The sequence below is a fragment of the Pseudochaenichthys georgianus genome, chromosome 6, assembly GCF_902827115.2.
Source record: "Pseudochaenichthys georgianus chromosome 6, fPseGeo1.2, whole genome shotgun sequence".
In the NCBI taxonomy this organism is placed as follows: domain Eukaryota; kingdom Metazoa; phylum Chordata; class Actinopteri; order Perciformes; family Channichthyidae; genus Pseudochaenichthys; species Pseudochaenichthys georgianus.
This window is the reverse complement of record NC_047508.1, coordinates 20,804,012-20,820,248: the sequence shown is the minus strand read 5'-3', so window position 1 is coordinate 20,820,248 and position 16,237 is coordinate 20,804,012. Positions and strand designations below refer to the sequence as shown.

At 39.3% G+C, this 16,237-nt stretch overlaps 1 protein-coding gene across 1 annotated transcript; it reads right to left on the bottom strand.

The window, feature by feature from the left end:
• Positions 1–275: 275 nt before the first annotated feature.
• Positions 276–15,515, bottom strand: LOC117448049 (excitatory amino acid transporter 2-like). Its single transcript, XM_034085134.2, has 11 exons — positions 15,278–15,515; positions 12,176–12,315; positions 10,371–10,523; positions 9,823–10,073; positions 9,369–9,516; positions 8,661–8,787; positions 8,232–8,465; positions 7,945–8,139; positions 7,029–7,163; positions 6,099–6,378; positions 276–4,317 (listed from the first exon to the last, which is right to left on the bottom strand). The coding sequence occupies exons 1-11, from the start codon at positions 15,313–15,315 to the stop codon at positions 4,246–4,248; spliced, it is 1,773 nt and encodes a 590-aa protein (XP_033941025.1). The 5' UTR covers positions 15,316–15,515; the 3' UTR covers positions 276–4,245.
• Between the last annotated feature and the right edge of the window lie 722 nt (positions 15,516–16,237).

Genomic DNA, 16,237 nt, shown 5'->3' with positions numbered 1-16,237 from the left:
TGGTGGCTCTGGGGATGGAGCATAAAGGTCAAGGGTGACTGGATATGCTTAAAAATAGCCAATGAGCAGTTCATTGTCCATTTTCATCTATTCATCATCCCCTACCTTAGTAATCAAAATGATTATAGATTATATTTTGCATCTATTAATACTTTTTATCAGTAAAAGGTTCATTGTCCAGACAGTACGGGAGTTATAATTACACTAACAGCTATATAACATGCATTTCTTGAATCATGTGAGAAGATGTAAAAAATCACACAGTGAAAAAGCCATTTAGTTATGAATCAACATTTATTAGTTATATTTGTATATGTACACCAAAGGTACAACACTTATTGATATGTAGAAACAGATTTTTTTATGTATACCATAGACCAAGTAAAGAATTCTGTATTTCTTTTTTTTCCATTTTTTTCTCAATATTGTTTCTCCCCCACACATACGCTCTGCCTTTACATCAATATTACAACAGCTTTACAAAGAGGCAAGGCCTAGAAAAGTAAGATCAGGAAAGCACGTTGTAGGCAGGAGTGAGACAGTGAGACATCAGCTCTGTTTGGGAGTTTCTTCAAAAAAGACACATTGCAGTAGAAAAGGACAAGCTCAAAGATAAACTGGCTTTTTGTTTAAAATACTGTCAATCATTTTCCATTTGATCAGTGCCATTTAGCTCGGCAAGTTCCAGGTGTTTGTGCGTGCATAACGTTTCTGTGTAGAAAGCAAAGAAAAGGCAAGTGGAGTAAAGGCAGTTTACCGAATGCGATTTCTAAAAAAACATCTATGATGTTGATGGCACGCCAGAGGTCGAATGTGTGAAGTTGTGGCATGTAGACAGGGTAACAGAATCTAAAAGATCTATATCTCCACGTCATGCACCTGGTAAACAAAGATGCCTGAGACTAAAGCAAGTTTCTTTCATTGAAAAGAGAAAACAATTTCAGATGAGTGACCTGAGGAGTGTTGCTCTCTAACAGGCCTCTGAATGCATCTAACCACTAGGCTATATTTGATTCCTCACTCTATCCTACATACAGGGCACATTTGACCTTTTCCTTTGTATTTGTCTCTCTTTTTAGAAACCTTAATCACAGTAATTCCCACGAAAATATATTTCATGTTGGCCCCCTTTTTTTCAAACCAAAAACATCCCCTCTCTATCTTTCTTTCTCGCTCTCTTTCTTTCACTTTGTCATGCAAACAGTGTTTGCGTCATGATCACTGTCATTTCCGATAAATTCTGCATCGCCACTGAACAGAACAATTATATATTTATTTATGTACAATTAAAATGAATGCACACTGCTTATATCTCCATGGAACAAACATTCAAAACGCTTACATTAGATGAAAAAAAAGATATTTATATATTGGTGTGTGACAGGTAAGTAAAACAACTAGTAAACAAGCAATTTATTACACGATTTCCTCTCTATACATTTGTCTAATCTAATTGTACTCAGGACATAGATTATATATTTCTTTCTAGAGGATTACATAAAAAATATCACAGCAATGAAACTATATTCCTATTTACCATTTCAACGCCCCCTAAAATAAATCAAAAGAAAGAAAAAAACATCTGTTACCTACAATATATACACAAAGTGCAACGAGGCACTTCAAATACCATGCTTTTAAGATAGTGGTGCATCATTTTTATTTAATTCATGCTTTTAAAACCGTGTGTTTGAACATAATAGTGGTTCAACACTCAATCCCCATCGATGGCACTATACATTGTCTCCTCACTGGAGAGATTCTTTTTTTCTTTTCCTGAACATCACAAGGTCAAAAGGTCAGGCTCAGGGGCCTGTTGAGTTGTCAGTGCTGTGCTCTGCAGCTCACCGATTACAAATGTAGTGACTTTGAGGTTTAAGAGTGTTTACTCGTGTGCATTTGAAGAAAATAAAAGTGAATGTGTGTGTGTGTGCATGCTTGTTTTTGTGTGTGTGGTGTGCGTCAGTCTGTGCAGTGTTTACGGATGAACACCAAGCGCAATCTTTGCTGTATCAAAGCTTCCGTTAGCCGAGCTTAAACAAAAAGTGTTTCAGGGAACTAAAAGACAGTGCTGCGCTAAGTGTTTATGTTACGTTCCCTACTGTTACTTTAATTGGCATTTGACGTTGGCATTTGTTTGAAGTGAACATCTTCAAGGCAAGGTTGTCATTAAGCACAAATAAAAGGATACAAGACAGGAGAGAAGGACACAATACTGATAAAGAAATCAAATCCACAGCCATATAACAGAAGTCTCATCTCTTATGCACATACTGTAAGCTTAAAAAAATACAAAATAACAGCCAGTAGTCCAGCTTTGTTTCTGTGTTTTTTCAGCTATTTGGTTCTATGAGAGGTTTTGTTACTACCTGATAATTGTGGAATAACGCATGTGAAGTGTCTATTGTTCCGTTCTGAGTTTCCTGAAAACATCTTTGCACCCATATGGACGCACAGCTGCAGCATCTAGGGTTGTAGAAACAGTCTTGAGCTCTGGTGGTTGAATATATGGTTGTTTACTTTTTATGTCTGGCTAAACAAGAAGCTGGAAGAGCAAGATCACTGATCCATCTTTGTTTGTGCAGCCAAGTGTCCATCTGACAGCTCAATGCTTCTTCCTCTGTTTCTTAAAACAAATACAATTGGTGGCTCACTTAGTGTACTCTGTCTGTAATATCTTTGTCTGTGCTTTCTGAGAGTACGCATGTTGAGGATCAATAAACCACTGGAATGTGTTTGAAATATGTATGTGCGCTTCCTGTGTGTGCGCTTGGAAACTCCCTTCCCAGTATATTATCATATTATAAAATTACACTTTTTCAACAATGCAGTAAACTGTCAACCTTTTCAGAGTCAGTGCTTTATAAACTTGTGCTTTAAGAAGGCCATTTTAACGAGGCTCATCAGTGAGCAGGTAAACATTTGAGGATTTCAATATTTTATCTCTGTGTAAAAGATGTAATAAGCCTGAGTATCTGCAGTCCCTTATTATGTTTTCAACAGCTAACATTTTGACTTGGAATACGATCAGTATCGACATGAAAGGGTAATGATGACTTTGATTATGCCACTGTCTGAACATTATCCTCATTGTCTTCATTTGTGCTCTACATAATCTCTTTTTTATGCTTCGAATTTTTCAGATTTGTCAATTATCTTTTATTGTTTGTCTTGACAATAGTCATGTTGGTGCTAATGTTCTTTTAATTTAATTGGCATCACAGATATCTTTTGGAAGAAGGGAAAGCATATTTAGAGCAGTGATTTCATTAGCTTTGAGGGTCCGTCAGAAAATGTGGTAATATCATCTTCAGTGCCAGTCAGTATTAAAATGATTCTGGACAAATGTGTTGTGAGTGACGTCATGGAGGCAGTTCAAAGGCCTCTGTGAGTTGATTGAGTTTCTGCCCGTTTGGTCCCTATAATTGAATTGGTCATGTTTTTAACTCCTGCTCTCTTTATCTCCTTCTCTCTCTATTACTCACAAACACACAGTTTACATCTCATTCAACAGGTGACATAATGAAATAAAAGTCCCTTTCCTTTAAGATAAAACAACTGGGGGATGAAAAATGGCGTTCATAGTATAATTTGTGCTTTAGAATATGACTGACTGTGCTTGTAGGTTACGAGGCTCAGTGTGGCCTCCTACCCTTTCAGTGTTGTGCTGGACCTCAGACATAGAGGCTAATATTGGGCTTATTCAGTCAGATGCACTTTAAAATCTCTGACAGTACGAGAGTCAAGATTGGTGTACAAACATCACGCTGGTTGTCATTAATAATGTTCTCACTCCAACTCATCTTCTGTCATTTGAATAATAAATCACCTGCATGATACTTGGAAGCTAATCTCAGGACTTCCCATGCTACACAGCCACTTTCTCTCTCCTCCTACAAATGTAGAAATTAGATGTATTGCTATGGGAAGCCTATCTTACGTTTTTTTTTCTCTTCCTTCCTTCCCTCCCCCAGCCTTGAAGTATGTTGTGCAAGTATATGCTAAACGGACATAATTGTGCTCTAAGTATACCTCTGTTATTATTTCACGGTTAGGTGAATTAGTATTATATATCAGTCAGATAGACAGTTACAAAAACTTGTAAAGGGACTAATACAAAAGAAAACTAATCTACATAGAAAACAATTAGTAGTTCTGTTCGCGTGACTTTGTTTCATTCACTCTTTTTTATCACCAGATGGGAAAGCTTGTGGAGCCCAGGAGCAGGGGATCTCTGTGCTGCCATTATTCATGTTTCCATGGTCCCTCCTCAACAAGCGTGCACTCCGCAGCAGAGCCGTTAGTGGCTGAGGTTACCTGTAAGCAGTTAGCAGGGAAAACTAAAACACTTGATCCAAGGCACTTCAAAAACACAATTCATTTCTAATTAAACAGAAATAACATTGCATTGTTAATTCTGTGTCCCCTCTTAGTTTCAGCCAAGCAATGTGATTGGTCAATCAGGTTTACAGGGCAAACGCATGGTTAACTATGATTTATTACTTGCTGTCCTAAAAAAACGAATACTTATCAATCAATTCTACTTAATCCTGGTTTTAAAGTAGAGGTAATTAAATAACACACGACTGTACATACTTTATAAGGGTAAAACCAGGATACCATTTATCACATTATTTTCAGTTTTTTGTTGCTGCTGTAGCAATGGTACTCTATTGCCTCTTAGGTATCATAGCAATTTTGCAAAAAATATTAAAAAAACAATATTAGAACTCCAGTAGGAGCACTGATGATCATGCTTATGGTAGTCTTAAGATAGGGGTTTCTTTAACTGAACTGGTAACACACCACATATAAATGATTAACAAAATGTCAGAAGGCAGTAACATAAAATAATAATACAATGAATAAAGGAAAAAATAAACAGAATACATTGAAAACAAGGTGCAAACACTACAGTATGAATGCATTGTTAGGTTGTTAGCTAGAAAGCTCTCTACTGTCTTTGGAAAGGGTTAGAAAGTAGTCGTGCTATGTACAGGCAAAACAGACCAACAAACAGAAAACAGTCATTGTGAATACTGGAAATAGCAAGCCTTTGTGTTAAATGTCATATAGACTCGGAAAGGAGAATATGATATTTTTTTCAGATGGCCAGATTAATTGTGTGTCAGGTTGCCATCGTTGCTAGGCAACACCTTACATCCTTTAATAAATGAATAGGCTCATCAGTAGACCTTTTCTGCCAGGGTGTGAGTGTCAGGGAACCAGCACTTTGAACTCCCATGTATTATTCTAAAAGCATGGAATACATTAAAGACCGTATTCAAAGTGCATTATGTTTTACATTACGGGAGCTACTTCACAGCTTTCCATTTCACAACACAGTTCTCATTATGGGCAAAAATAGCTGGTGTCAAAATTCTAAAAAAAACCTGACTGGGAATGACTCACTGACAGCGTGGTAGATGTGTAGGAAATATATGAGCTGCTAATTATAACTAACACTTTCCATCGTGTTTGAAATTATACAGAAGAGGGTAAACGTTTAGGAATAAACCTCTTAATAAAATTAAACTATATTTTAAAGATTTTTAGATAAGGCAGTATGGACTGCGTTCATTAGACTGAATCAAATGGGAGGAGAAGAGAAAACATTTAATGAAAACCTTCTATCAAGACGTTATGTTTTGGAAAAGGATATGGTGTGAATGTTTGATGGATGGGAGGGCTGCTAAATAATTCCTCAGGGTCATGAGGAGGATTATCTGGCTCTGCCCATTAAATTAGAGCCAATCCCCAATAGGTTAAAGTCATCGGATGAATCTAACTATAGATCTGTAGATATGCACATAATAATGTTTTAGTATATTTAAACCTTTTGGCTGTACATGTTTTGGATGTTCATTCAACACAAAAGCTACTTTTCCAGTAGAATGTAATACATACGTGCACATACTTCTGTTGTTCTTGAGCTTGATTTCTGTCTTAAAATAAAATGTATTGTGAGTGTATTCCCATTAATATGTACAAAGATGCAATGAGTAAAACAAACAAGAGTGCAGAAAACATGCAGGGTGAGCGTGCAACAACGGTGAGGGTTATATACAAGTCTCTATGTCCGTAAGCATTAATTGTACCTTGCATTCATCTACTACTACTTCTACAGTATTGTTAGCAGTGGCAGTAGCGGTTGTGCTAGTTGTAGCTGTAGCGGGAGTAGTATTGACGCACTGGTTGGAATTGTTTTCGTGGTGGTTCTTCATGTCATCGTAGTAAGACTGGGTCTTCGTCATTTCGATGTCGTCAGATTTGGCCGTTTGTGCATCCAGTTCCTCAAGCTCAAGCTTGGACAGGTGGTACACGATGCCTGCACCGTAGGAGTCACCCACCACGTTGACTGAGGTCCTGAATCGATCCCTGAAGAGACAAAACACAGTTTAAAAAGATGGTTTTCTACACCTTATCATAAAAGGGAGTTCTGTACATAGAAAAGTAAACTAAAATAATATCAATATGTAACTACAACATAAGTGTTAGGGAATAATTCTCTTAGAGTAGATATCCACCATTTGCCCTTTGACGTTTATGACCAACCCTGACGTCTGTTGTATCCCTTAAGGAAAGGGGCTGCTTCAGACATATGTTGTTGTTACCAGTTTATGACCGGGCAACTCTCGGTCACAAATGGTTTATTGTTGTGGGTACACTGGAACACTTCATTCTTGGTGTGAAATCTTCATGGCCATAAGTGTCGGACGCAAGTAATTCAGTGTTCCCAGCTGTTTAGTCTATCTCCTCAAATATGTTGATTACTCTCTGTGAACCAGTTAAAAAGGTATAGCGAGAGAGAGGCTCTTCAGAATTGACGTGGCAACTCTACCGTGCAGTCAGAACCTCTGACTCCAGATTTGTTTTGTGAATCCTCCGGCCGAAGCTCCTAAATAAACCATTAGTGTTTGACATCAAAGCTCCAGCTCTCCCCGTGTCTCCTTCCTGAGTCGGTGACTCCCACTGCATTGCTACACAGAAGTTTCTCCCACAATAAGCATGTGTATTTTATAACTCACAGCAGCCAGTCAACAGCAACCAGCAGACTGATGTCTTCGGTTGGCAGGCCTACAGCAGTCAGGATCAGGAGCATAGTCACCAGGCCAGCACTGGGAATACTGGCCGCTCCAACACTGGCCAGGGTGGCAGTCAGACTGAATGAAGACACAGAAAAGCACCAATCAATCACATTTTCCAAGCCCACTTCACCGAAGCACATCCTCCACAACCGACCCTACGCCTTGATGCTACTCCTCAGATGCCAATGAACATGATATGGTCCACTCCACACAGCTACAGATGAAGATATGTATTCTCTATGGTACTTATATAAAGAGGGGCCGCTGAAGAGAACCAGAGAGGGTGCTCCATCACACATGAAGAGAGGTTTAAATGTAACAGATGGGATGTTCAATTTGAGGGTTTCATAGATTGATATGCCATATAAATGTCAAGGTGAAGGTCAGGCATCCTTGACTCACTCTATTAACAGAAGAGCATTTGGGGAAGATAGTTACAGATACTAGGTTGATGTAATTCATGTTTTCGTTTCCTCATTACGGTTTATTTGTTCCTTTGTAAATCAAATCTTTGAAGTTGTTGCTTTGAGTAACAGAGGATTTTCTGTTCGCTGTTAAACCTCTCTGTTCTGCTGCTGGGTTTGTCCTCATTTATTAAGAGCTAACTGTGTTTGCTAAACAGCATCCTCAGGGCTCCATTTAAACCCTCTTAAAACAGTGAGAATTGTAAATCTTACTGTTATTACCAAGCATAGCTTTTTTTTATCCACAGTTTTCCTATTTTAATAGCAGGATTGTTGAAATATAATAGAAGGTTAAATCATTATATAACTTGGTTATTGAGATGTTATTCATTGGCTTTTAACAGTGCAAAAAACAACCTATACAATATGACGTGTTTGAAGTGTCTCCTGACCTGACAGTGATAATCTGACCAGGGTCAAGGTAGATGCCGTTCATTTGGGCGATGAAGATGGCTGCCACTGCCTCATACAGAGCAGTTCCGTCCATGTTGATGGTGGCACCGACTGGGAGCACAAAGCGAGTGACTCTTTTGTCAATACCTAAGTTCTCCTCCAGACAACGGAAGGTGACAGGCAGTGTACCAGCACTGGAGGTCAAAAGCAAAAGAAGGTTGGTTATACTGTGTTTCAACTGTATACATATCAACAAAAACAACTAGCTATTCATTGTGATGCTGACCTGGAGGCTGTCCCCAGGGCGGTGATCCAGGCCTGGAAGATGCCCAGGAAGAATGTATAGGGGTTTTTCCTGACAATAGCAAAGTAGATTGCAGGCAGGAAGATAGCTCCGTGGATGATGAGGCCAATGATCACAGTGACCATGTACATGCCCAGCTGTCTGCCCACCACCTCAAGGTCCTTGATGGAGATGATCTTACCACAGATGAGACAGGCAATACCGAAGGGAGAGTACCTAGAGAGACGATGGAACTTTAATTGTTACTAGTCATTCAGAATGACAACTTTGGCAGGACACAAATTATGTCTTTCAATAGCTTTAATCTTTAAAAATGCTGTAATGTCTTGAGAAATTACTTTTCAGTTATTTCTGACTCATTATAGTAGAGTTTTCAAATGAGTTTCAATGAGATTCTTAAGTGATACTAACCACATGATACAGATGACAAGTTTCATCACAATCTCATTGAGGATGTTGAAGAATTCAAGCATGAGCCTGGCCCTCTCTCCCATCTTGCCCATGCAGATGCCAAATGCAATAAAGAAACCAATCAGACCTGTGACAGAAAATAATAAATGTATCAAATGTTGAATATCCGCGTGGACAGGTGCGTTGAATACTACATGAAGGGGTTATCATTAGGAGATGACTTTTTAACATTCACAGCTAAAAACATTAGGTTTGTCCACATGTTTTCAATACTGTTTATATTGCTTTTACTTTGTGCCATGCTAGTAGCTTGGCCCTAGGAACAGCAATGTATGTTGGTTGGTCCACCACTTTGGCCAATAACCATTAGATGAATTACCATGAATTCTAGAAGGGATATTAATTGGGCCCAGAAAATGAATCCTTATGACTTTGGGATCTTCTGACTTTAATATATTTGCAGAATAACAACACAACTAAACATATGCAGATCAGCATCACCTGCACATTGTTTTGTGCTTATTAGCAAATTATATCATGCTGAAATGCTATTATTAGAATGGTGAACATGCAAAACATTGTATGTACGAAACATCAGCATGTTAGCATTAGCCTCACAGAGCTGCTAGCATGTCTCTAGGCTTTCAGTATTGGTTAATGTTAATTGTACAGTGTACATACTGTGAGTGATGTTGGTGTGTTACATACCCAGAACATTCATGCCACTTTTGAACTGAAGGGTCTTTGTGACGATAATCAAAGGCTCCCTGGTAATGTTAGCAACCAGGCCTTCCATGACGGTTGCATTGACATCCTCAACGAAAGGCACCTCTGTCTTTTTTGTCGTGGTCTGGATCTGAGGTAAAGGATGACAAAATAAAAGGGATTAGTTAGATAACCAACAACACCTAATTCAGATATGATGTTCCCTGTGACTCAAGTCCACTCAACTTTCTGTACAAGCCCACCTATTTCCTGACGATCAAGCTTCTGAGTCTCTCTTGATATGCAACAAATAATATTCCATAATAAGTGACTGCACTCATCCAAGATTCGCAGTGACATCCAGATATCACAGACAGACTTTCTAAGCATTTAGCATCTGACAGTCAAACTAAATATAAGTTTTGTGCATCATCTTGTTATTGTCACCCTCCATTACCTGTTGGAAACAAGCCTGCACCAGGTTTTCCGGGAACAGGTTCCTGATCAAATCAAAGAAGGCATCCAAGCTGGACACATCGTCGTTCTTCTCGCCCTGGCCCAGATTCTCCTTCAGTTTGGGGTTGCCAGGGTGGATAACCAATACAAGGATGACTCCCAGGATGGCAGCAATAACCGTAGTGGTCATGTAGTAGACCATTGCCCTGGTGCCCAGGCGACCACTGGATTTGGCATCCAAACCGGCCAGACCTGTAGCCAAAGCAAACAAGATAGTGTTTAGTTATCTGCACGTGTTGAATAGAAATGTTGACTTAATACTTTGGGCAAAGTCAATTAGGGGATGGCATAATGATATTTGATCATGTGTATTATGCAAAACATATTGTATTACATGCAATATTGTCATTTTTTATTTCAGTACTTTATTTGTAGCCGTTGTATTCAAACTCAACTGCACATGAGCTGCTCAATCATATCACCAACAGTTAATAATGTTGATATGATCCAATGTCTATATTTTTTCAGAAGTCATCATTTATACTCTACCTGTGATTAAACTGGAGATGATGAGTGGCAGGATCAACATCTTCAGCATCCTCATCAGGATGTCTCCGGGAAAAGCTATCACCATGACGATGTCTGGGTGGATCGGGGAGGCCACACGGAGCAAACACCCAAATACAGCTCCGAGGATCACACCTGAAGTGCAAGAAAGAGTGTTAGTGAGTGAAACTGCAAGCGTGTATGACAGCAAACTAGAAAAGAATCATGAATGAAACCCAGTGGAAAATCACATATTACAGATTGATATAAAAAAGGAATCCATTTCATATCGGTGTATTATGTTCAATAGCTATACCTTAGATATAATCAATGAAATAGTTAATAGGCTTTCATTTTTTCTTTTAAAAACTCTTAATAATTCTCTCCTATACTGCCAATTCAGATGTTAGGAGCTATACAATGGGCTGTCTGTTTCATGCTTAAAGGGGATAGTGGGTTGGGGAGATAAAACAGAAACCTGCTGAGAGAAAGTAAAGCTCACAGAGGATTAAGATCAGATCTCTTTGAAGCAGCAGGGAGGAGGCAAGCATGTCAGATTCCCTTGTAGAGCATCTGTAATCTGTACAAACCCAAAATGTTTTTGAGGGGTCTTTTCACTTTGTGGCAGGTTAACAGACTTATACAAGGATTTAACAAAAAGGGGGGACAAGAGAAGAAGAAGAAGACAGTGTCTTTTGAAAGACCAGCCCCCTTTTTTCAAAGCCACTGTTGACCCTTGAATTATGCCACTTCCAACCAGGGGTTATTTTCCTGCCACCCAGTGGTTCTGTCCCCCAAAACTAAAGATGACCTCTATGTGCTCCAACCCCCCCCCCCACAGCCCAGTCCACCAGGCTGGGCAGTTGGCCTCCGCGTCTGTCCATCTCAGACCACACAAAACTCCGGCTATCCCCCCAATGGCTGCACTTCCTCTGCCACCACATCACTGCCAAAGATCACACAGGCTGAGGCATTGTTTAACAACACACACTTTTTTTTTTAATATAATAAGCCGTCTTCTGTGGTCCAGTCTAGTAGCATCCTGGGGATTCTGCACACCCAATGACTTTGGAAGTCACTTTATATCCTGTGCCTTCTCTTTGGCCATTTTGCAAGTTCCCATTCAGACTCTTATCTGCCAAGTGACAGATGATCAATGATCATGCTGGCTCCCTTGCTTTGTGAGAGTCCTGCTAAGTGGGGTGAGATGTACACATTACAGATACTCACACAAACACACAACCATTTCAGTGGGACCCAGATAGACAGGGACTCAAATCCCTAAATTAAATATTCATACATATTTATTTGTATACAGTTTAACAGGTTCACGGCCTATGTTTCTTAAAGGATAACATTAGTAGGACACAGTTTAAATGATAAGTGTGGGTTAAACACACATCTGATTCAGAGCATATTACCAGAAAATGTATCCCTTCTTTTGTGCCCTTTCCTCTTTTCATTAAATCTCCCCATGTGGCGCAGTGAGCTATTACTATAATCACAATATTTCCCATGCACCACCAGAGGCAGTTTGGATGTCTCGTGTCACAGAAAGCGTTTGATAGCAACAGGTGGCACAGAGCTGGGGAAGGTCAGGACACCCAGTCATCTCATTGTCTGCTACACTGAACAAGCACAGATGGCATCTCCTCCTCAACTCACGAGTGAGCTGCATAATCGAGCTCGGCGTTAACAGAACATTGAGCTCAGCGGTGGTCGATCTCCGTCTTTAGCATGCCCTGTTTTTTGTTGGTTCTTAAAATGAACGAACAGAACAATAATTAGCCAACACCAGGATAACTTACCGAGGATGGTGAGTGTGAGCAGAAGGTTCGTGCACATACTGGAGCAGAATTTGGCACATTTGGACTGAGGCCTGGCCTCAATGGGCTCCAGGTGACTCTCGTGCATCCTCACCTCGACTTGTTTAGGCATACTGTTGGTACTGTGAAAGAGAGAAAGAAAAAGAGAAATTGTTAGTTACATAATGCATGAAGATAAACTCCTTCCTATAACACACAATAAGCTTAACCGTATTATTAATCAGTATAATGTGGCCCTTTCACTCTGACAAAGAACAAGACATCATTCCTGTATACCTTAAGTCACAGGTCAACATGACTGCATCTCATATTCCTCTCTTCTCCTCGTAAGGTCCAATAAACCTCTGGTGTCAATTATCATTGGTCTCCTGCAAGATTATTTTTGAATACTGTGCTAATTAACCTTTTCCTTTACAGACTAGGCTGCAACTAAATATGTAGCAATTAATCTGCTATTTTATTTAAAATGTATCTCTTAATAAATTGGTCTATAAAATGTCAAAAGTAGTACAAAAATCTCAGTTTCTTAATGTCTTAGTGATGTTTTTACATTTCAGTCCAACACCCAAAGGTATTCATTATATATCAAACTAAAGCTGAAAAAATATTTCCTGAAATGTTTGCATAGAAAGTTACTTTAATTAGTTGACTCATGGTTCTAGAATAAAATATAGCAACATGTAAAAGAAAAGCCAATCATTTGGATGTGGATGATGTTTCTGAAGATATGTCTGGTATATGGTTTAAACAAAAACAGCATGATTAAAAATGTTAAGCATTCAAGTGTGTTACCAAGCTGTCACTCATGCTCTGCCCATAGTTACCATGGCACCCAACAGATGGAAGCTGACTACAAGCGACTGCTTCTAAAAATGATTCCTTAGGGAGTGACGTGCAGACACATGGCACTTTGAGTCAGTTTATATAAGTTCAGTATTGACAGGCTGTGTATATTGTAACTATAAAAACTTCCAGAATGGTTTTTATCATCAAGTTTCAAGCTATGGAGACTTTATATTTCAAAAAACTATATATCCTTATGGATAAACTACTGAATTTGTTGGGTTTCAGTGTATGCAAATTCCAATCAGAGAGAAGATCCCCTGGTGAGCGTATTAAAACATTAATTTAACACTGATGAAACAGATTCCAACTTGACATTAGAAAAGTCTATTGATTTATAGGGGGGGGGGGACGCAACATATATTGTCTGTTGAGACATACACCCACTAACCATTCTTTCTCAAATGCGATAGTATGAAGAGGGGGCTCGGTCACACAGCCTAATTAGTTGGATGAAAAGTGATTTCCCGTTACAAGCCGTTTCCTGCCGTTCCGGTGAGGTGTGAATGTGTTTGTTGGCGAGAAGAGAGCCAGCTGTGTCTGTCACATGGCAGTTAGGCAGGTGTTCAACAACTCTGTCATAGCTTTATATCCATCGTCCCATCATGAAGCCACAGGGATAATCTATCAAATTGTTTGACATCTTTTTTGTCTATGAGGCCTTAAACATGTCTCTGTGTTTCTTTTGAGCTTCAATAAGCCCATGCGAATGTCTGCTGTGATGGATAACAAAGGATAGCAAAGAAGAAATAATGTGGCTCTGACCTTTCACCTAACCCCTGGGGTTCATGGCCTAAAACTCACAAATGGTGGAGTCAATGTTTTTTTCCCCTCACACATCCCCACCCATTGTCCACTATGAAGTCGCAACACTTCATAGAAATTAATCATGTTGGCTGTCAAGTTTTTTTTTCAAAGCTGAAACTTGATCAAAGGCAAGACAGGGAGGTCGAATCAAAAGGCAGAAAACTTCTTCTCAACCAAAGGCTCTTTGTGGAGTTATTGTTGTTGTGTAAGTAGTCTCTAATAATTCCACACGGCACACACAAATACTCACACATTTACACACACCTCCCCCAGCTTTTTGTACTGCTGCTTTGTAAGCTTGCCTATAGGAAGACCACCTGGTCAGCTTCCAGGCACACAGATGGACCAGTCCTGTCTCCTCTTATTCATTTCAAAGTGAAGTGTGAAATACAGAAAATACATGCAAACAGCATGCGAACAGTAGCCATCATTATTTCATACTTCAGATGACATCCGGATGAATTAGTAAAACCCCAGGAATAAAACCCTGAAAAATTGGCATTACCATGAAATCCCATTCCATAAGAGTGATGAGTCCGGTTAATTGAATTTCCCCTTTTTTCTCTCCCTTTGATTATTTTTAGCACTAAGACAGAGAGGAAGCAGACGCTGGACGTCACAGAGGTCGGATATTATTCTGTCGCGATCCTCTCATTAGCGCTTCTCTCACCAAGTCATGGACAGATGAGAGAGTGGGCTGGTGCGATCAAATGATAGATGAAAATGAAAATGTACAGCAAAGACAAATCCACTGCAGCGGACTGTTATTTCTCATCAGTAGTTATTTTTTATGTGAATTATTTTATTGGAGGGAAAATCTCCACATTATATTAGCTTTGATTTATATGTTTTGCTGTCATAAAGAATACATTGCAGATATTAAGCTTAGTTGTTAGATGTTCAGCCTCCATTGAGATCAAGAGATCTGGGCTGTTACTTTTATACACTGTAAGTATAAATACAAGTTGTTAATAGCTAGTGACTATGAAAGGATTTGTTAAGTTATATTCATTTAAAAGTGATGACATGTACATACTGATGCACACTCACTCACTGATCCACACAGTTTCTTCTCCTCAGTCTCTAATGGGATCATTTTATAAACCGGTTAATCTTGGCCGAGGGCTTAGTCAGATTAATTGCATTACAGGGCCGTTAATCCACGAAGGAATAATGATGAACTTAATAAAACACCTGGTTTCTACTCAGATGATATACAACCTACAGTAACCTGAAGGATGTCACATTTTTGTAATGTAGAGAGTTAAAAATAGGTTATTTTACTCTAACTTCATTTGCTGATTTACACTTACACTCATTTGTCTGGTTACACTTACATTCAAGTAAAATAATTTGCTCATTTAATGAGAATAAAATCTAGAGAAATGAAACAAATATTAAGCCTAAAACTACAAATTGGGTGTGAGGACTTACGTCATTTCTGTTGGTGTTGAGGTAGGGACTATGTACATTCACCAGGATCAAAACTCCTGCCTTTGGTATTTAAAAATGAATCAGCTCAAGGAATCGTTGTTCCATTCACAGCTGATGGCAGATGTCAGCAGGTAAGGTCCGAGGTAAACACAGAACTCTGCTGACAGCTAGCAGTCCACCAGCTCTTCCAAAGCATCCAGAGAGGAGCGAGTCAACACAGCCAAGACGAGTCACAGCCAAAGCAACCTGAATTGCCCCATCCTGGAGTCTGAAAGCCCCCCTCAGCCCTCAGCCCCCACCCCCTGACTCCACCACCAACACCCACAGCCAGCCACACACCAAAACACACACATCAGACAAAATGTAAAAAAAAAAATGACAATAAAAAGTGGTGGGAGGAGTCAATATGTGAGTTTAAGAGTCAAATCCCTCAGGGACCTTCCATTCCCCAGACACTGTAATCCCCCCAGAGAGCACGCTCTCAGACTCATCAGGCTACATAGGACATGAGATGATGATGCCTGCTAATGGCAAAATGTCAACAGTAGTGCTTTGTTAGTAACCCTTTTGCTGAGCGAAGAATAAACGACAAAGGAATGATGGATAGAAGGGTTAATGTCTTAATGTCACAGTTTGTGAACTTTGAGGTCATCCTGATGGACAGCAGATGATAGGTTAATGCTTTAGTTACTCTTGTGCCACAGTGGTCAAAGAGGATATATAATAATGTACACTAAGATCTCTGTCAATCGTTACGTCACACTCAACAAAGCCCAAATCATTATATGCAAAGATGTTATATCTAATGTTCTCAATAACGTCAATATATGGTCATTTAAAAAAAGACCTTTACGATTTTAAAGGTTTTGGCAAAAATGAGATGCATCCATTCAAGTCACATACAATCCAACATTCACAGATTTAAGTATCCCCACCATTCAACAAAACTCCTTAACTCCA